Raw genomic sequence first — 20,131 nt, forward strand, 5'->3', positions numbered from 1 at the left:
GTGGAATCAAGTGGTGTTGATGCCGGATGAGGAAGACGTAGTCGGATAAACTGCGCCAAGTACAAACTTCCCACTACTACGTCCTCGTATCCAACCTTTGTCTTTGTCAGCAAAGAAAGGGGAAGAAGACTATCCACGACCACACCCGCACTCCACATCCTTCACACAACTTAAGCCAAAAAAAACCCCCATCTGAACAAGCATCAAACTCACACTCAAATAACCATCAGGAAAAAAAAACTAGTCATTTCGATAGTATGTAAAAAAAAAAGATCAAAGTGGTAAGCAATCCCAATGGATACGATACCACCACGTACATCTATCTACACACTCACGCACGCACAAAGAAAGAAACCCACCCCTCCAATACTCCAATCATTCCCATAAACGACAAGTTCCCAAGGTATCATCTCCAACCAAAAAAAAAATGCCGTACAAGATGGCAAAGCAACAAAAAGACGCGCACAAGGAAAATAAACCAGGACGCGATATGAGTAAAAGAATAGTGGTACAAGCGAAACCACAACGAAAAAAAAAGAAGGCAGAGGAGAGAGGAGAGAGAAGGAAAAAAAAACAAAACAAAGGGGGATAACTGCAATTCCCTTCCCTTCCTCGCTCAACTCAATAACTTACTACCAGAAAGGAGGGAGAGAAAAAAAAAGAGAGAATCATTCCCATCTCTACTTGGTGCCCCCCCCCCCCCCCCCCCCCCTTCTCCCCCCAAGCACGGAGAGAAAGAGAATGTAACAAAATACTCGGATGCAAGAAGCAATGACGGGGGAAGGGGCATATAGAAAAGAAGAAGAAGAAAAGAAGAAGAATCACGCTCCGCCCATAACAACATCATCATCATCCTCTCCTTCAGCATCAATATCCATCAACCCCTCATCCTCGTCATACTCGCCATCCACATCCTCTTCTTCCTCCTCTTCCTCATGCCGTTCCATTTCCTCCTCGTCTTCTTCCCCTTCTGCATCCTCATCCTCGTCCTCTTCGTCTTCCTCGTGAATCGGTACTTCGCGCCCTTTCCCCTTGAGATCGAAGCTTGCGCGGGACGAGCTGGCAGAGCTACGTGTGCTGCGCCGGCCGCCGTTGGGTGTAAGGGGCTTTACGGCGCCGCCACCGCGCGAGGCATCGTGCTCGACTTCGTCGCCGTTTGTGACGGTTTCGCCGAGGCGGCTGCGGGTGCGGCGCAGGGATACGGTGCCAGGGGTGAGGGTGCCTCCGTTGGCCGAGGGCGACATTTGGGCTTTTGCGCCGCGGCTGGGGGAGAGTTGGATTTTCGAGACGGGCGCGGTGTGGATCGTCATGGGCGTGTTGCGGATGCGATTTGGTGTGCTGGTTCGTCGGCGCGACCCGAATGGGCGGCCTGGACGCCGTTTTTGAGCGGGTTGGCCGGGGATGGGTGGGAAGATTTCGTAGCGGGTTGGTGGGATGGCAGGTTCCTCCATATGTGAACCTGCTAGAGCGATTGTAGATCCGTTTGCAAGGGGTGTTCCGGGAGCAGGGGAGCCGCCGTTGGTCGAGTCCTCGGCAGCAAGCGCATGGGCAGGAGCAGGTGGGAAGGGTTCGGTGTCTCCACCGTTGCCATTCGTCTTTGTAACATCCATCTGTACACCCTCCTCTGCTGCAGGCTTCTCTTCCCCTTCGTCACGCTGTTGGACTGTCTGCAGAGCTGGACCATCCTCATACTGACCAAGTCGACCCATAACGTACGGAGTCCAGACAAGACATTCAGGATTGATCTTGGGATTGCTTGCGGAGTTGCACTTTTCAATGTAGGACTTGAAGTACTCCAGATCGAGCCGCAGTGCGTACTTTTTGGTGATAGGATCACGGACCAGAGCCCGCAAGCCCTCCAGTGCGGATATAATGTCGTCTGCAGTCATACCCGTGCGGTCGGATATGGCTGATATGCTAATTGGTTGCTTCTGTTGCAGTAGCTCCTCACATAGCACAAGCCGCCAGTACTTGCGGTAACTTACAAGACCCATGTCACTCAGAGGCTTCTCAGGGCTGCCAGTTTTGCGCTCGACACGGGTGAGTAGGTAGGAAAACTCAATCAGATACTGCCCGTAACCTTTGCGCTGATGAATGGGCAGCACAAGGATACATGAGACGTTATTGAGTGAACTTGGTCGTTTTTCTTTGGAAAAGTAGCCGACAAAATGACAGCCAAACTGGTCGTTCTCCGTCATGACGTAGAACAAAAATGGCTCAACGTCGTAGTATAACGTTTTAGAGCCGAGGAAGAGTTTGGCAAGCAAACAGAGGTTTTGACAGTATACAGGGTTCTTTCTGCCGTCGACTTCGAAGAAAGAGTACTTGCCGTCGCGGTATATCTCATCGCCAGGAGGGTGTTTTGCTGGGCATTTAAGCTAGGTTCGTTAGTAATGCTAGGATAATAACAGGGATGCACGCACCTTGTGCCGCCACGCGACATAGTCGGAATTCATGTACTTGAGACAGAACTCGCAAATGTAAAGCACCCTGTTCTTGCTATACTCCTCCGGGTAGGGAGCAGCGTGCCAAGTGTCGATCTCCCATCCGCCAAAATTAACACACTTGATTTTGCTTGCAGTAGCTGCTTGCTTGTATGACCGTATCGGCTCAGGTGGGTAAAGAGCAGCCTGCTTGGCTTTCCAGTCTTCCTCAGCCTTGATACGAGCTTCATCGAAGCGCTTCCGGTCGGCTTGCGTAGGGTATGTCTTGGAAGTATCCGCATCAGCTTCGGAGAGCACTCCGCCGTAGGGTTTGCTCTTGGACTCGTCGGTCTCCTTCTCCATGAAACCCGCAAAAGGCGTGGGGTACTGAAGATGTATAGCTGGGTAGTGTGGGGCCTCTGGTGAGTCTCGCGCCGCCTGTGCAGCACGGCGATTTCTCTCGCGACGTTCTCGATCTCTCTCACGCCGCCTCTCTTGTCGTTCTTGCTCAATAGTAAGCGGCGCCTTTTTCTTTGGTTTGGAAGTAACAATCTTTTGGACCTTTTCATTGTTGAGATGGAAGGCAATAATCAAGCTGAGACCTTGCGCTTCCTCGATCCACGCAAGTGGCCTCTTGTCGGTTCTTTTTGGTTGTCCACGCCGCGCTCGTGCTGGGCGCAAACGGGTGGTTTCCCGGTCTGATCCAGTATGCTCTGCATCGCCCCCACTTTCATGGCCATCACCCATAGCGCTACGAGCACTTCGCACGCTTCTTGACGGCGGTCTGGGTGAGTTTGCAGGTAATGATGGGGCCGCATCCGAGTGAGTAGCCTCAGATGGTCTCCTCTTTTTCCTCGTTTGCCGTGACGGCATAGGTGTTGATGCCTCATCTCCATGCGAAGTTTTGCGCTTCCGCAGCGAACGGAGGCCGTCTGGTTGCTCATCTGGAAGGATCAAGTCTTTGAAGATGGAATGGCCTGCTGGGTCAACACCACGCAGTGAAGGGAGCAACTCCTTGGTAAGCTTGTTGGAAGAATGCCTCCTCCGGGCTGCAGGCTGTTGGGGTTGGGCCTCCTCCTCTTCCTCTGTTGGAAAATTGTCGAGGCAGTGATCGCATCGCCAACGCTTTGCATCTAGCACTTGTTAGTGGAGTAGGATTGAGCATGACAAGAGAGCATACCGTCATCGGGACTAAGCGTGTTAGCGCCATGAGCGCATTGCCGATGTGCTGCAGGGACAACATGTCAGCTACCGAAGCCAAGGCCAAACATTCGCAGTCGACCACTCACCATTGTCTCCACACACGGCACAGGAGAGGTATTCTTCAAAGTCTGGGCTGGGGTCGTTGTCCTCATCTTGCTTGCAGTATCTGGTGCGAGTCAGTCTACGCTATCGGACTTGGAATTGCCCCGAGCAATACTGACATGCACACATTGGGGTTGGACGACTTGACGAGCTCGTCTTCGTCGCCGTCTTCGCTCCCCTGCCACTGGTTTTCTTCCTCAGAGTCGGCGTTTGTTGAGTCGTCGCTGTCGCTGGACTTGGCATCCGAGGATTCTTTTGCGGCATCTTCGGCATCGTAGTCGTCTTCCTCGTCCGAAACGGACGCCCGACGCGCTATCTTGACATCGCCCACCGGCTCGGCATCGTCTTCGTCGTCGTCGACCTCTTCGCCCTCGGCATCCACATCTGAGCCTTCAGCGTCGGTCGTATGACCGTGGGTGTCAGGAGCGGGCTGGGCGGCAGGAGGCTGCGCGTACTCGACATCATCCATCTCATATTCGCCATCAGCATCCAGGTCGTCCAGATCGGTGTTGCTCGCGGTCTGACCCATGAGCTCCGCCATGGCCAGGTTGACGGCAGAGGCCACCTTTGAGGCTAGAAACGCCAGTGTCGCAGTCCGAGGGTCGTGTGAGCCTCAACACATAGGGTGGGTGGGTGGTGGCAGCCCCGGAGGCTAGTGGGAGCAGCGGTTGGTAAACGCGTCGTGTCTGTACTGCAGCGCGTTGTTGCGGGCTGGGGAGACGCCCAACCGCGTTTCTTTGGATAGAAGCAGACGTGGCAGGAATCCCGCCGGCAGCCAGTGATTGCAGTGAGATGTGGCGGGCTCGTGGTCGCGTTGTTGGGTGCTGTGGGGAAGGCGGAGGAGGGCAGTGGCAGCGGGCGCAATTGTTCCGCGGAGAGGCGAGGTCAAAGTATCGGGATCCGTGGTTCGTATGAAAGTGGGAGTCGGCGCGACACTGGCAATAATTGCAGCTCGTCTAGAAACGGCGTGGGCGGAGCGTTCTGGTCGTCTAAAGTGGCTCTCTCTCTGCCCGTAGGTCGGGGAGGCCAAGACACGCACGGCCGCATCCTCAGTTGACGACGCCGGCACCTCTGCCCTAGCTTCGCAGTCGACGACGACGACGACATTGACAACCACCACCACCCCCACAGCACCACTGCGACTGCATATACACAACCGCAACCATGGGTGTCCCATTCGAGGCTCTGCTGCCCTATGCTATCATGACTGGCGTGAGTCAATGGCGCCGGGCTGCGGCGGGCGGGGGAGATGACTAACCGGGCTGCAGTTCTTCGCCTTCAGCGCAGTATCGGTCGGAAAGCTCCAGGAGATTCAGAACGGAGGAAAGCGGACGCGACGGGGTATCGATGCATGGGACAGGGTAAGTTGTGGACTATGAGCGCTGAGGGCGCATCGAGCGGCTGCTAACATGGCTACAGCAAAGTACCACTCCACTCCACCATGACCTCATGCCATGCATGCACTCACAAGACACCAGTGATGGAACGCGACCGCCGACTGACAGGCTTCATGCGTGGCCAGACCGACCAGCCCGTCGCCCCCGCTGGCTTCGAACTCAACAACCCGTGGAGGGTACGTACCGAGACAGACGACAGTCAGGTTGATGCTAACCACGCTCCAGTGCGAGCAACGATTCTTCTAGGCCCATGTACTTCTCTAGCACACCCACGACGCACTTTGTCGAGCGAAACGGACCCGGTAGATGTTAAGCAATCAATTCTTTTCTACTTAATCTCGGAAGGCATGCCAGTAATGCCGTCGCGCTCTGCCTGCGTGAGCTTGATGCCAAAGTACTTGTCCAACCCCTCAACTCTCTCTGCTTCGCTCTTGAACTCGATTTCCTTGGTCTTCTCCCCACGTATGTTCCATTTCAGCGTAGCGGCTACCATACTCATCTTGCCCATTAACTCGCCGTCTTCAAGAATATTCTTGTGTGCTACAATCCTGCTTGTGAAAAAGATGTGCCGGCTAGTGCTGGCGAAGTAGTTCATGGCAAAATAGTCCTGCGGCTGGAACTCGAGCTCGGAATACGCGTACTTCATTTCCCAGTCACTGTCGTCGCTCCTCCGGTACTCGTAAACCCAGAGACGCTGGTTGGGATCCACGTTACCGGGAATGTTGCGCCATTGGAGGCGGGCCGATGCAGGCTGAATGTGCTTCTGCACTGTGCCTGCGGGATCCAGAGGCATGGGCGCTATCGGACCATCACCACCAAAGCCGACGTCAACATGGTACTTGACATCACCAATGGTGACAAAGTTGATGTAGTGCATCCAACCCCCCGAGCTGGTGCCTTCGAAGACGCGACCGGCGCCCGAGTAGAGGGTGAACCCGAGCGAGGTCAGCAAGGTGCCGAAAAGGCAGTTGTTTTCCATGCAGTAGCCACCGCGGCCATTGTTATCGCCGACAATCTTGTTGAACAGCTGCTCGGGGTGCACAGACAGTGAGTGGTGAGCTGAGTAGTGCAGCCCGAAGTTCTCAAAGGGTATCTCTGCAAGATGCAGTTTCTGGAGCAGCGTCAGGTAGTTCAAGAGGTCAGCGTCAGGTAGGCCGGCCACGCGATATCGGCGCTGTTCCTGCGGTAGTTTGAGCCGATCGAAATACCGGTCTATCTGAGGCTGCAAGTAAGTTGGTCGTGCGCTCATGATGGTCAGCTTTGGCGTGAAGAGAATGACGCGTCGTCGGAGTCGTAGCCGCAGCGCGGAGGATGGCTAGCAGCAAGCGCGCAAGAACAACACATTCGGGCAGAGGAGCAGGTGGCGGCCATGGTGGAGTCAAAAGGAAACGGGCCGGCCAACGAATATGAATGCGAGACCAAGGCCTGGGCGGAATGGCGGTAGTGGGGATGTGGATGTGGATGGCTGTGTGCCTGCCAAGCGCATGAAGTAGCGAATCTCCTGCCCCTTGACGGGCGGCATTGCACCGCATTGAGGCCAACCTCGATGCTGCTCTAATACATATGGAGTAGAGTCGTAGCGCCCTCCTCTCCTCAACACTCGCTGACACCCTCCACCGCCATGCCTCGCGCCCCGTGAGGCCCCAACTCTTTCGCTGGCTGCTACGCGCATCCTGTTCCTCTGCGCCCCCGTCGCCCTCTCTCTCCGCACCCTCTCCGCTCCCCACCGCCTCGACTCGCCCACTCGTCGCCCATTGCGACTGCGAGCCACCATGAGCAACAATGGCCTGCGCACCCAGTTCCCCTATGCGGGCGACGCCCTCAGCCCCCGTCCCCAGTACGGCTTTCCTTCGCCCACGTCAAACTATCCGTCCGGTGTTGAGGCTCCGTCGCCTAGCTTCTTTCCCATGGCCTACCAAATCTCGCCGCGCTTCGGCACCAGCGCCTTCATTCCCCCTCCAGACGTCTTTGTAGACGGCCGCCTGGAAACAGTCCGCGAAAACGGCATGTACACACCGCGCAACTCGGGAAAGCGTGGCCTCGATGCCCTCAACACCGACCCTGTCGCTATGCACCTGCTGGTCGAGACGGCTATAGGGGACAGCCAGCAGTTTGACATTCTCACCGTCGAGGAGGTCGACGCGCTCAAGCAGGAGCAGAAGGTGCTCGACACCCGCCTAGCCACGGTCCGCCGCAAACTCGAGTCCGAGACCAAGATCCGCGATGCCACCCGTTCACTCGGCCGTCTTGCTGGCACCAAGGGGAACGGCCACAAGAGAGGCCTGGCCAGCAAGGGCAGCAATTCAGTCCCTGATTATGATGCCAAGGAGCAGGAGGGTCTGGAATCGAGCAACAGAAAGGTCGAGGAGTTTATCCGCGAATGTTTGGAGATTGAGTCTCGCATGCGCATGATTGACATGCAATTGCTCATGCACACGGCCGCCGTGCTCCAACTCACGCACAAGGGTCCCAAGCAGCGCAAAGAGAACGACCAGTCGTCAGAGGATCGCTTTCGGAGACCAGACAGCCCCGCTAGCCTCGACACGTACGATGATACCCGGCTGAACGGCATGGGTGCTGGTGTTTTTGATGAACGAAGCCTCTACCGAACCCCGGAGAACCTCGACAATCTCATGGCCGTACTCCAGAACGGAACGCACCACCAGCCTGAGCGGTCGAATCAAGCATTTGGCGCATTGGCCATGCGGCTTCAAGAAATGAATGAGCGACTACGCAATCTCATTATCGAGGCCAACCCCGAACGGGACGAGGATTACTCTCTGCCGCCACTTGTGCTCGAGGGAACATTGGATGCTTCAACCATTGACCGCCAGCTCGACTTTCTCGACCAGGGCATCCGCAACATCAGTGTAGAACAAGCCAATATCCGCACAAACGCCAGACAGACGCTGAGCGAGGTCGAAGGTCGTCTGGAGAATATCAACAACCAACTTTACTCGGTCCTTTCCCGCTCTGAGAATGAACAAACTGAGAAGATACTCCCACCACCAGCAATCAACGGGACTGGCTCCACAGAGCAGCTCAACTACATGGAGGATACGTTCTACAACCTCGAGCAGATCCAATTTGCCATGGCTGAACGCATCAAGGAACTTGGCTCTGGTGCTTCCATGGGTGAGGACTCTGAAAAGGCTGAAAAGTATGAGAGTACAATCAAGGGTTTGTGGGACATGATCCGAACTGGTGAGGAGCAAGCGCTCGAACGCAAACGTGAGCGACGCCGACTGCTTGCTGAAGACCCAGATGCCGACGAACAACTCTCTCCTGACGAAGACTTCAACAGCAGTGAGCAGTACTCGCTTCTCGCCTTTTCCTCAAAGATTCAGTTACTCTTCAAGCGCGCTACTAGTCTCAAGGAGAAGCAGTCAGTTCTTCTGCGCCAGATCAAGCAGCAACGTGAGCTCAACAGCAAGTCCGATGCGCAAAAGGAGGCAGACTTTGAGCGTCTCAACACTCAAATTCTCAGTGCGAGGTCCGAAAAGAAGTCGATGGAAGAAGAACTCGAGCGGGCCATGAGCCAATTGTCGCAGTTTGATGCGCAAAAGGGCAATGCCGATACAGAGGTTCTGCGCGAGACACAAGAACGTAATGCGGGACTTGAGGCTCAGCTGATCAATGTACAAGAGCGTGTGATTGCATTCGAATCGGAATTGAAGGAGGCCAAGCAGCGTGTTGTCGCTTACGAGAACCAGCTCAAGGACGTCCAGGAGCAGGCTGTAAACTACCAGAGCAAACTTCAAGACGCTGAGAAGCGTGCTGCTTCGTACGAAGAAGAGCTCAAAGACCATCAACAACGCAATAGCGCATACAATGTCTCGTCACGAGAAGCAGAGGAACGCACTGCTGGCTACGAGGCCCAAGTACGGGATGCCCAGGAGCGCGCTCTTATGCTTGAGAAGGAGCTAAGGGAAGCCCGCGGCGAAGGAGAAAGCCTCAAAACTCAACTTGCCGAGTTGACGCAAAGAACCGACCAAGCCACAGCTGCTCTACAAGCAGTGACTGCGGAAAAGGAAGCATCCGAAGCCCGCTCCCTCGACGCAACCAACATGCTCAACGCAAAAGAAGAGGAATTCCGCAAACTCGAAGGTGAAATCGTCCGCCTAACCACCGAACTCACCTTCGCCAAAGCCGAACTCGATGGCGCCTACGGCACCCGCGCCCAGCGCGCCGCCGACTCTGCCGCCAACCCAGCCATCAAAAAGGAACTCGACGAGCTTGCCGACCAAAACCAGGCCCTTCGCGGCGAACTCGAGGCCCTCCGCAAAGTCCAAGACGTGGCCTCCCAGTCTGAAGCCGAAGCCCGCCAGTCCGAGCGCAATCTCAAAGCCGAACTCTCTGCCATGGCAGCGGAGTACGAGGCACTCACTCGTGATGCCATTGCCAATGAAAAGGATCGCGATGCGCTTGAGTCTCAGATTGACAAGCTGAGGGATGACAAGGAGGCACTTGAGCGCGAGCTTAGCGATGAGAAGGTCAAATGGTTGGGCATCAGGAGTCCTGGTACTCCGATGGGGACTGGGTCTGGAGCTATGCAGCTGGAGATGGGAGCTACGAGTATTAGGATGTTGAGAGAGGATTTTAGGAAAATGATGAGGGATCGGACTGCCGAGGGGTTGAAGGCTTTGAGGGTATGTTTTTTTTTCTCTTTTTTCTCTTCTTCTTTTCCTTCCTCTCGTGTTGTTTTTTTTTGTTGAGGCGTCGGTGTGGCTAACGTGACTCCATTTAGGCGGAACAGGAAGAACGCAGAAAGCTGGAGGCCGTCGTGAGACAGTTGCGCAAGGAGTCGTTGCCGCAGCGGTCGAATCTTTCCAGGACCATGACGACGCCGCATTAGGACTCATAATTCCCCTTTGTCCCTCACAGCCCCCTTTTTTTGGGCAAAGGGCGGCGAAGATATGACGTTGTTTTTGTTAAGATAGAAAGATGCTGATTTACGTTTATTCCTTTTTTTTTTCCAATTTTTTTTTCTAGCCGGAACCGGGGGTTTTTTTCCTTCCCTTTCTACGCATCAATTGGAAAAGATAAATCCTCATGTAATCTGTTTTGTTATACCCTTATTTACTCTTCTTCTTTCCATTTCTCTCCTGTTCCCCGAGAGGGAATGTTTTGTGTAAATCTTTTGTTCCTTTCGGTTGCCCTTTTTCTACGCATTTTTGCATATTCATCGTGGTACGCAAAGGTAGAATCTGAGTACGTAGTCTAGACTTCTTTCATCGGCGTTGAGGGAGAATCCGGTCTACAAAGGGGTTAGGTAAGTAACGGGACATGTACGCAGGTATAGAATACTTGAAAAAATGTTTAATGTCATGTTCATCCTCATGCCTACTTCTATGTTTTCTTCTATCTGTGAGTTGACTACGTTCAAGCTTCAGGCTTCAATAGCAATGCTTGGACCCACATCCTTGATCCTCCCTTCCAACCTTGGTGCAATAGCTCGTGTCCAATTGACCTGGAACTCGCCGCCACCCAGCTCATCGCAGAGCGAAGGGTTGCCCTTGAGACCTGCTACGCGCCACCATTTGCGCATTACGCGGCGAATCATTTCGATCTGGTGGTCTGAGAACTTGATAGGCTTCGATTTGTCTTCTGCAACCAAGGGCCCGTCGTCTTCGTCCTCGTCAGCATCCGGGTCTGACGATTCCGACGAATCAGGCGGACTGGACTGGCCGACGACTCTACTTATGCTGGGGTGCTGGACGGGTGTGGATTTGTCTGGTGAACGAGGTGAAGGGTCGTGGAATGCGTGGCCATGGTTTTTCTGGAGATTAGTTTGGATAGAGTTGAATTTGTTGTTCATTGAGTCACCCCAGCGCTTCCATTTGCCCATCACTTTGAGCGACATGAAGTATTGACGCAGGATGGTGGAGATTAGAACGCCATTTTCTTCGGATACGATTTCTTTGGCGACGCCGCCTTCTTCTTCGATTAGGAGGGATGTGTAGCCATCTGCGGAAATGTTAGTAAAGGAGGTTTTGGGTGCTGTTAGCAAAGACGAGAGACGACGACGTACCTTTTCCACGGCCCATATATCCCCTCGTAGCTAGCATGTACTCTCTCGTCTCATCCACCGGCTCCTCACCAATTGTAACGCTCTTGATGCGCGAGTGAGGCGGCTGTGAGTAGTCCGCTTCGAAGGTAATGTTTGAGACTTGGGGGAATCGGCCTTCCAAAGCTGGATAGTTGCTCACACCATTCTCCAGTGCTTCTCGTATCGCTTTGCCAGTGACTTTGAGAACAACGACAGGATCCTCAAACGGAAAGCAATTGACGAGGTCCCTCAGTTTCAGTACGCCAGGCGGGTAAATTTGATCGCCCCGGATAGTTCCTGCTGCCATGATGCAGCAGTCGGCTGAGTAGTAGTATCGCATAAGATCACAGACAAAGTTGCCTATGTTTGACTCCTTTGTTCGTACAGTGGTGAATCTGGCGTCGAGAGGCGCGGCAGTGTATCCGATCGGCTTATCCAGCCTCTTCCTAATCTCTCGAGTCTGCTCCTCAACCAACTCCATGGCCTGTGGGTCTTGAGGTATGCTGCTGACGACATCGCGTCGCACAATCTTAAAGTCCCAACCCTTACCCTCTGGTCTTCGCCATGCTTCGATATGTGAAAGCTGCTTGAAATCTGTGCCAGACCTCAGTACCTGTGTCCCGTTGATGAAATTGTACGAGTAGTAGTGGTCGTGACCACCGAGGATTATGTCAATCAACTCTCCTCCGCACTGCTTTGCCAACTTGTTGTCATTTGGCTCACGCTGATGCGATACGCAAACGATAATCTCAGCACCCTGCTCTCTCAATCCCGGAATGAGCTCCTTTGCCGTCTCTGACGCGCTCTTGTAGATGATATCTGGTGGCAGAGAGTTGATTGTATCGAGCCACTCTCGTTCAGCAAGTCCAATAACACCCACCTTGATGCCGTTGGATGCCGTGAGGATAACTGTTTTCTCCGCGTTTCCGAGCGGTACGCCGTCGCCGAGGGCTGGGTCATGAACGTTGGCAAGAAGCCATGGGAAGTTGCATTTTCCTGTGAGGTAGCGGTACTGCTTGACGCCAAAATCGAGGTCATGGTTCTGGTTGAGGGTCAGATATGGCTGAACTCAAGGAGATGGATGTACGTACACCAACGCAAGACACGTCTGTACCAATAGTGTTGAGTACAGGTACCATGTGACGGCCTGATTGTGTCCGTTAGATTCATCTCTCAACAAGGCTCAATATCTTAGTTTGCTGACCTTTGGTGATGCTGCTTTCAATGCTTGGATTGAAGGCATCTCCTGAGAAGAAGGTCAAGAGCTTTGGCTGCCCTTGGAACCTCTCATCGTCACGGTAGTAATTGACTAGAGTCTGAAACCTCGCATAACCTCCAACTGGCTCTCTAGATCCAGCCTCGACATGGTAAACATCATTGTAATGTAGGAAGCGAAGGTCTGGCGGGGCGTTTTGGACCCCGCCTGGAGGCTCGCAGATGAGCTGTTCCTCAGCTGAAGGGGTTTCTGATGGTGCCATTGCAGAGTCGACAGAAGGAATTGAAGAAGAACCGGACAACAAACCAACAATCTATGGAATTGAAGCACTTATGTCCACCTCTTCAAGCGGTGAGATATGCTGCATCATTGCTGCGAGTTAGCGCGCCAGGGTCCGGATGGCCCGTTTGGCTGTACTGCATGGCATTTGTACAGTAGCCAATCACAGCGAGGCAGTTTCACGACAGCAGTGGATCTCCAGGGGCAGTGCTGGGGTTGGCGGGGACCCGGCAGACAGCCCACAAACGACCAAGTAAGTACATGCACACGCGTCAGACCCTTCGGCTTCACCACTCACGACACAACTAACAGCACGTCAAAACATGATTATCTACAATCAGCTATGCTACACAAAGGGACTATGATGATGGGCTCATATGCAATTATAGCAATGAGAACTCGAGGATGCGCTTCTCAATGCAGGATCCAACCATGCAAAACGCCAAATAGTCGGCCACAACGGACATCGCACGCCCAACTACCACGGTGGCAGCAAAGACAGCGCCACGATACCTGCTTTTCCAAAAAAGAAAAGAAAACGCCGCCAGAACCCACACAAAAGAATCAAAAGAAAACCAGACCCAGGCCAGAAGCCCTCAGAGAGCATTCCAACCATCCCAGAGATTTAACCTAGCCTTGCCCTTTCCCTTGGGGCCTTGCCTAGACCCAGCTGTCGCCGGACCCGTCCCAGAACGCCTTGAACTCCTTCCTAATTCCTATTGTCTACTGCTTCCCGGGCGGCCCCCCTTGGCCTTGGCTTTGGCATGCGTGTCCTTGCACTCGTCGCTGCAGAACCACTTCGCCCGCCCCGTAGGCGGCTTCTCCAGGTGTACGCAGCCGAGATGGAACCACTCGCGCGGGCAGTCATCGTTGTCACAGGCAATCATGTTGCCATATGACACTTCATTGCAATAGCAGTATCGGGGCTCGTCTCCGTCTTCTTCCGATTCCACCTCAGCCTCAGCTTCCGGCTCGGCTTCTTGATAGTCTTGTTCTTGTGCAACAGAGCTTGCCGCCGACGATGTAGGGTTTGATTTGACCTGGGATGTGGCCTTCATCGCTGGAGATGCATTTCCAGCATTCGTGTTTTGTTGTGCGTTCTTCTTCTGGCCCCGTTTCGACACGGTGCCAGTAGTCGTACTGTTGTTCTCTGACGATGTGTTGGAGCCGCCATTGTTCGCATTGCGGCTGCTGCGGCTCCGTGACATGGCTACCTCAGGAAAGGCGCCGACAACGGGCGTCGAAGTCTTAGATGTTCGGCCGGGTCGGCCTGAGGCTGGGGCCGGCGCAGGGGTATCAATCTCCATGCTTTCTGGCTCTGGCTGCCCCACGTCTTCCACCTTCATATTTGATGTTTCAAATGTTGGCTGTGCGTCTGCAGGCTCCTTCGGAGTTGATGTCACTTTTGTTGAGGCATTATCCCGCGTAATGCCAGCAGCTTGCTCGATTTCGGCAATCACATTGCTAGTTGGAATCTGTTGTACAGAATGGGAAGAAGACGGTCGACGTCCCGGTGGGACATCTTGATCTTTGCCTGATGTCACAGACGTTGCCGTAGAATTCTTGCGAGCCCGCGCCGACAGGGGTCGATCTGCTGCGCCGGCAGTGGCTTTGCTAATGGCAAAGTTAGCAGCAAGGGGTGACGCAGCCATAGGGGGCGAGTATGGCGGCATTGGGTTCTTGCGTTGCGCGGGCGCAGGAGCTGCTCGTGGCTTGCGCTTCGCGGCGCTGTTCTCTGGGACTGGCGTGCCTCGCGGGCTTGATCCACCCCGCGCTCCATTGCTGACAGCTTTCAGGGCACTGCTTGTGGACCGTTCCATAGGAGGAGCAGCCGGCACCGCTGCAGCGAGGGCCTTTTCCGTCTTCTTTCGCTTGCCGTTGGTACCTGCACCATTGCTCGATATACCCAGGCCAATCCCTCTATTTTCAGGTGTGGGCGCCGTCTCCGCAGGTGCTGGCTTCCTCTTCTGGGGTTTCTTTGCTGGTCGGTCATCAAAGTCCGAATCAACCTGCTGGTGCCGATTGCGTTTATTCGCGTGCATCGCCTCGCGCCGGGCCTCGCTTTTTGCAGCAATGGAGTCGACATCATGCACGTGTTGGGCCGCTGCCGCAAGGTTGTTTGCCGCTGCCACTTCACGCCGCTGCCGTTCGTGGGACTGGCCGCCCTTTTTCTTTTCCTCCTTGTCTGCATAAGCCCAGTGGGTGAGGCTACCGTATCGTGCTTCGTCGCTGATTTCGCCATCGAGCTGCGCGTATGAGTGGTGCATCCGCATGAGGCCTTTGTCTTTGGTGGCTTTTGCGCCCTGAAGCACTACCAGTTTCTCGTCGAGCGTAGGGAGCATGTTTGCGATGAGCATGCGCAGGCGATAGAAGAGCTGGCGCTTTCGTATTGTGGCCTGCTCTTCCGGGGAGAGGGTTTCAGGGTTCTGGGACGGCTGCAGGTGTTAAGCTTTTACAGCTACCCTATGTGACGTCGGGACTTACGTTGGCGCTGTTTTCCGCTCCCGCTGCATTCTGGCCGGCGGCCGATGCTTGGGCCCTTGTTGTGACGGGCTGGTGGGCAATCTCGTCGAGCAACTCCTCGAGCAAGTGTTCCGGGTCGTGTAGTTTAGCCTCGACCTCCTTGAACATGGAAAAGTGCTTGATAATTTCCTTGGGGAACGCATCGACGGCGCCTGTGAAGTGTGTGAGGGCTGGCAGGAAGCCAGGCGCGCTGGTCGAGGCCTCGGGTGTCTGTTCCATTCCGCTAGCAGCAAGTCGTCCAGCAAATGTGCGCGCATAGTAGTTTGTAGGTCGGACCGTGGCCCTGCCCTGTCTCGTAGAGGTTCGTGTGCCTATGTTGGGCGGCATCGTGGCTGGAGGAGCACTGGGTCGGGTGGATGGCGTGGGAGAGGCCGCGAACGCGCTCAGCCCAGAAGAGAGTGGGTAGGATGGACTTTTGTGATAGAAATGACGTATGGGCGCATGTCAAGCGACGAGAGAGAGTTTGCTGGCGTGCCCAGCGATTTGCTTGTCGGAGAAACAGAATGCAGCGTTGACCAGGAGCTCCTCACTACCCGTCGACAAGCGCGAAAAGACGCCAAGGCTGTTGACGGAATTGAGCCTCTTCGCGCACGTGTGTCCGTTATCGCTGCTAGCTCCCCCCGATAGGTGACTAAGCAGAGGCAACCTCGCTTTCCAACTTGGCTCGACTTTTCCCATTCCAAAATGCATCATCTCAAGACAGATTTTCTTTGTTTGCGCTAATCTGTCTAGGATTTCTGGTGTGGATCCTCGTTATGGTGATGGGTTTCATAGGCGTAGGTCGACCCATAACTCCTTCACTTGTCGAAGTCTCTCTAGAAGACCACTGTCGGCGCCGATCGAGACGACTGTGTCTCTCCATCACTGGTTGTCTGGACTACGGAATTGTAACATGTCCAAATTCAGTTACCAGACATTGTATGGTCCTCGAGCACTTGATCAAACCAAGCTTCAGGTGCCGTTGGCTGCCCGGAGACTCGACTTGGAAAAATCAGAGGTGCAGGGCTTTTGTTCAATTTGCTGTCCGAAGGTGACCGGATGTTCATATATATTAACCAATCAGCTATGGGGTACAATTCTAAGTCCCTAAAGCGGCTTTGTAGCTGTGACTCGGTAGCTTTGTCGAATGGGATAGTATACTTAGGTGGTCGCTTCCAAACTCATTACTTCCTACCATAACAGCCACTTTCTAATTCTAAATCTTGATATTTGCACACGTACGCACAACTAAGTTCCTTTGTCTATTCAACTTTTGTCGATTCTAGAGGTGATAGTCCTTCGAATCGTTTTCAGTCTTTGTGGGCACCGCCAGGAGATTCCGTCATGTCTCTCTCGCGTTCGTCTTGTACTATCTTCGTTGGGGATCATTCCAAAACCACAATACGTGGTAGTTTGCAATTGCTGCATTAGTTTGTTCAATGACTAATATGTAGTCATCTTGGTCAAGTCTGATCGTGCGTGATGGTCAATTCATGGTGCGGAGGCATGGGGGCCACATGCAAACGGGGCACTGGGCAGTCACCTGGCAGGTCATCGTATCCCATAGACTTCACAGCTGGCTTCAATTGCGAGGCACATGGTTGTTTGATGTGCCTCATCTGGTCTTGAGCCATTCTCGTCGAATCGTACGTCACAGCAGTGAATTACGGCTGCATCATGCAGTTCATCACTACGCGTCAATGAGGGCGAGCTGGCCAAGCTTTGACTCAAACGGCGGGACTATTGTTACTGGGGACTTGAATTCACTACTTGTCTGCCTGCCGCAATCCTACCGCCACGTACTCTCTCCCCCACCTCAAAAACCTCTCGCTCAGCATCGTCGAGACCTCGTCCGGGACTGAACGCTGTCAAAGCCAATAGACTAACATTTGCCAGTCACTATATCTCACCACCATTCTGTACTAGATTTCTTTTTAACAGCGCTTTCAGCATGTCCACCAATTGCAAGGTTGATCTCCCGACCAATCCCCTCCCGACTGAGATCACTAGGGCTGAGATCATCCGCAATGCCATGAGCCTCAACAACCTCTTGAACAAGCCAACTGCGAATCCAAAGGGGAGCGAGGCAGATGAACCCGATTCGCCTCATGATCCACTCACGACTGTGAAAGATAGTGTCCCGTCGCCTAGTGTGTCATCAGACACCCTCGTGACCGAGCCAGTAAGTGTTTGCATCTCTGGGCATTTGGTTTTGGAGCCCCTCTTGCGGCACCACTGCAACGCGCTCCAGCAAATGCTTAGAACAGAGACTAAACAAGCTTCGCGTGAGCAGGTATTGCCTGATAGTATTTCAGAGCAAGCAGATGAAGACGTCCCCGATTCCCAGCGTGAATTCATCTGCATGAACGACCGACACACACGCTGCCAGACCGGTCAGTATACCAAAGACCTGTCGCGCAAAGTCATTTCGGATCACTTTGGCCGCAACAAGACCTGTACGCGTGACATTACCGAGTGGCCACTCTTCTGCCGCAAGCACTACCAGCGTGCGACGTACGACAAGGCAAAGTGGCAGATCCGCAAGGCCCACCTCATTCTGCGCCAGTTCGACATCATTGAGAAGCAGTTCCCTGGTACCACCTACAAGGTCACCCTCAAGAAGTCCGAGGAAATCCGTCTGAACCAGTATTCGCGTCAAGTGGCCTCAGGTATGAGCGCCAAAGACGCTGAGAAGTGCGTTGCGCCTGTTGTTGGCAAGCACTTTGAGGCGCCCGTCGAAGTGCTCCGTGAGTTGGACCTGTCGCTTGGCCGTGGCAAGACCTACAAGGAAGTTCGAGATATTGTCGACGTCATTCTCCAGATGCTTGAAGGAAACGAGTGCGAGCAGGTTCCTGCTATTGAATTTCTTCCCGAGCTCCCCGCCAAGAGTGTGTCGCCCGTGACGGTCCCGACCAAGGCTCCCGTTGCAAAGTCAACAAGGTCTTCCAAGCGCGTCTCCAACAAGGGTTCTATCAAGAAGACGAGCCAGAAGGCTTAGAAGGTGCTGTCCTTGCATCATCTGGGTTTGTGGTCTCTTGTAGGTTTGTATACTCATTTGTTCCTCTCATACATTGCCCTGATGTTTGTCAATTTATCTCCAATCTTTTCTTTGTATACCAACGGTGCTGACCTCTTACCATCTGCAGCAGAATTAGCCACTCAGTTTCTTCCTTCTTTCCATTCTACTACCATACGCAGTCACCGCTCCATCCGCTTCGAGCAAATCAGCAAGACTGTCTGTATGGGAAATTGTATTGTATAAACTTTTGTCGGGTTCGATTTCTACAACATCTTGTATTGTAACCGAGGGGAGGACAGGAGGACAGTCCCTCTGGAAACCCTTGGTTAGGGTCATGCGATAGACATTACTGATGCATCTTACACGCGTTTGGCGTGCATGGGTATGGGATAGGATCACAGAGGCGATGGCGGATGTGGGATTATTGCCTGCAACATCATGTAACTGTATTAGGAATTCATAATTGTAAAGACTTTTGCATCTTGTTTGATGTGCGTGTTGTGACTGACCAGTAGTCTTTACCTAGATTGATGCTGCAACGTTCTGCCTCGCGCCCTGATCTTTCGAACTGTACTCGAAAACCCTGCTTTTCCAATGATATATATCAAGTCAATTGCGGGGGATCCGGTTTGTGGTGAAGGTGAGAGGATATAGGGCACTAGCTCGACGAAGCTCATCCTCACCGTAAGGCCTCGCGAAGCGACACAATGACTCTCGCAAATCTCTTTTTTTTCGATATACTCTTACTCGCAATCAAAATCGTACTATATTCTCTTACCTTGGTGACACCCAGGGATGTACTCCGGCCTTTAAATTAGAGCAACGCAATCCACTAACATCTTTCAGATTCACCATGCGTGAAATCTTACCATATCAAGGCCCATTTAGCTTCGTTTCGAGCCGATTGGAAACCGACATCAAGAGCGTCCTACCCCACTACGACAAGAAGAATCCAAGGACATGGCCTTATGTCACTCTGGCGACCATCGAGGAGCGTCGCCCCTACTACGGCTACCCAGATCTTCCAGCCGGCGTTGCTTACCAGCGGTCAGTCTTGCTGCGATACCACGCCTTGTATTCGGCTGAAGATCGGAAGCAAAGCGCTTCCCTAAATGGTTCCTTTCACGAAAGATATCCTTGCAACTACGATCAATACGATCAGCTGAAGGACTGGGTGGGCATGTCCAAGGCGGAGTATCAGAGATACATGGAAAACGCCGCCGAAGACATCAACGACATCACAGAAGACGCATACTATGATGGGCTACGCCTTCCACTGCGCCAACCGGTTCCTACAAGGGGGGACAGAACTCTGAAGGGCGAGTGCTGCGCAAACAGCAGATGCATCGAAACCAGACGCGAAGCCGCCAAACTCCGAAAGGAACTCTCGCACAAGGAAAGCCAACTCATGAACTCTCAGCAGAGCCTCAAAGAATTCGAAGCCATCGAAGAACGCAGACACAATGTGTCAAGCCACGTACAGGCCGAACTCGAGAGGCAGCGACAACGTGCAGGTGCAGCAGAGCGGGAGTACGAGATCTGCAGGGCAAACAATATCAACCTGTTATGGCGGGTACGGGAGCTAGAAAGACAGGCGGCTCAGAAGGATGAGCTGGAAGCGTATTGCAGTCAGCTGGAGGAGGAAGTTGATGTGCTCAAAGGGAAGCAAAGGCGAGATGTTGTGGAGTCTGATCCTGATGAGGATTTGATGGAGGGTTATATATCTAGTGCTAAGAAGACGAGGTCGTCCAGTGTAGATTGGTCGTAGGGAATCGAGGCCGAGATGTAGGAAATGCTGTAGATACAAGGAGCATTCGAGTGTGTAAGAACAAAGTGAAGTCGAGGATGCCGCGGAGTTGCCGCAGGTCGGGTTCGGCAGCGCTAGGCCGTTTCTATGACAGTTCACAGGTCGTATTCCCCGCCCTTTTGCGTCATCCTCAC

At 53.5% G+C, this 20,131-nt stretch overlaps 8 protein-coding genes across 8 annotated transcripts; 4 read left to right on the forward strand and 4 right to left on the reverse strand.

Moving 5' to 3' along the window:
* Nucleotides 1–724: 724 nt before the first annotated feature.
* PSV08DRAFT_381506 (uncharacterized protein) lies at nucleotides 725–4,269 on the reverse strand (the record flags this gene model as incomplete). The annotated part of the gene is made up of 5 exons (XM_014225723.2): nucleotides 725–2,378; nucleotides 2,424–3,562; nucleotides 3,604–3,651; nucleotides 3,713–3,792; nucleotides 3,848–4,269. The coding sequence occupies 5 exons, from the start codon at nucleotides 4,267–4,269 to the stop codon at nucleotides 822–824; spliced, it is 3,246 nt and encodes a 1,081-aa protein (XP_014081198.1). The 3' UTR covers nucleotides 725–821.
* Nucleotides 4,270–4,823: 554 nt separating this feature from the next.
* Nucleotides 4,824–5,458, forward strand: PSV08DRAFT_333976 (uncharacterized protein). Its single transcript, XM_066092750.1, has 4 exons — nucleotides 4,824–4,940; nucleotides 4,997–5,093; nucleotides 5,207–5,301; nucleotides 5,351–5,458. Exons 1-4 carry the CDS (start codon nucleotides 4,893–4,895, stop codon nucleotides 5,369–5,371), a joined length of 261 nt encoding a protein of 86 aa, XP_065948154.1. The 5' UTR covers nucleotides 4,824–4,892; the 3' UTR covers nucleotides 5,372–5,458.
* PSV08DRAFT_230875 (uncharacterized protein) lies at nucleotides 5,430–6,524 on the reverse strand. The gene has a single exon (XM_014225725.2). It carries the CDS (start codon nucleotides 6,372–6,374, stop codon nucleotides 5,454–5,456), a length of 921 nt encoding a protein of 306 aa, XP_014081200.1. The 5' UTR covers nucleotides 6,375–6,524; the 3' UTR covers nucleotides 5,430–5,453.
* A 373-nt stretch (nucleotides 6,525–6,897) lies between these two features.
* PSV08DRAFT_230878 (Up-regulated during septation-domain-containing protein) lies at nucleotides 6,898–10,279 on the forward strand (the record flags this gene model as incomplete). The annotated part of the gene is made up of 2 exons (XM_066092258.1): nucleotides 6,898–9,774; nucleotides 9,873–10,279. The coding sequence occupies 2 exons, from the start codon at nucleotides 6,898–6,900 to the stop codon at nucleotides 9,978–9,980; spliced, it is 2,985 nt and encodes a 994-aa protein (XP_065948155.1). The 3' UTR covers nucleotides 9,981–10,279.
* A 149-nt stretch (nucleotides 10,280–10,428) lies between these two features.
* PSV08DRAFT_230882 (Metallo-dependent phosphatase-like protein) lies at nucleotides 10,429–12,755 on the reverse strand. Its single transcript, XM_014225726.2, has 4 exons — nucleotides 12,379–12,755; nucleotides 12,266–12,321; nucleotides 11,157–12,216; nucleotides 10,429–11,092 (listed from the first exon to the last, which is right to left on the reverse strand). Exons 1-4 carry the CDS (start codon nucleotides 12,650–12,652, stop codon nucleotides 10,515–10,517), a joined length of 1,968 nt encoding a protein of 655 aa, XP_014081201.1. The 5' UTR covers nucleotides 12,653–12,755; the 3' UTR covers nucleotides 10,429–10,514.
* A 630-nt stretch (nucleotides 12,756–13,385) lies between these two features.
* PSV08DRAFT_230883 (uncharacterized protein) lies at nucleotides 13,386–15,783 on the reverse strand (the record flags this gene model as incomplete). Its single annotated transcript, XM_014225727.1, has 2 exons — nucleotides 15,154–15,783; nucleotides 13,386–15,104 (listed from the first exon to the last, which is right to left on the reverse strand). Exons 1-2 carry the CDS (start codon nucleotides 15,517–15,519, stop codon nucleotides 13,386–13,388), a joined length of 2,085 nt encoding a protein of 694 aa, XP_014081202.1. The 5' UTR covers nucleotides 15,520–15,783.
* Nucleotides 15,784–17,122: 1,339 nt separating this feature from the next.
* Nucleotides 17,123–18,169, forward strand: PSV08DRAFT_189003 (uncharacterized protein; the record flags this gene model as incomplete). The annotated part of the gene is made up of 2 exons (XM_014225729.1): nucleotides 17,123–17,353; nucleotides 17,465–18,169. 2 exons carry the CDS (start codon nucleotides 17,123–17,125, stop codon nucleotides 18,167–18,169), a joined length of 936 nt encoding a protein of 311 aa, XP_014081204.1.
* Nucleotides 18,170–19,043: 874 nt separating this feature from the next.
* Nucleotides 19,044–19,958, forward strand: PSV08DRAFT_356194 (uncharacterized protein; the record flags this gene model as incomplete). The annotated part of the gene is made up of 1 exon (XM_066092926.1): nucleotides 19,044–19,958. The coding sequence occupies one exon, from the start codon at nucleotides 19,044–19,046 to the stop codon at nucleotides 19,956–19,958; it is 915 nt and encodes a 304-aa protein (XP_065948156.1).
* Nucleotides 19,959–20,131: the final 173 nt, after the last annotated feature.

The sequence above is a fragment of the Bipolaris maydis genome, assembly GCF_028858645.1.
Source record: "Bipolaris maydis strain C4 unplaced genomic scaffold PSV08scaffold_15, whole genome shotgun sequence".
Lineage (NCBI taxonomy): Eukaryota > Fungi > Ascomycota > Dothideomycetes > Pleosporales > Pleosporaceae > Bipolaris > Bipolaris maydis.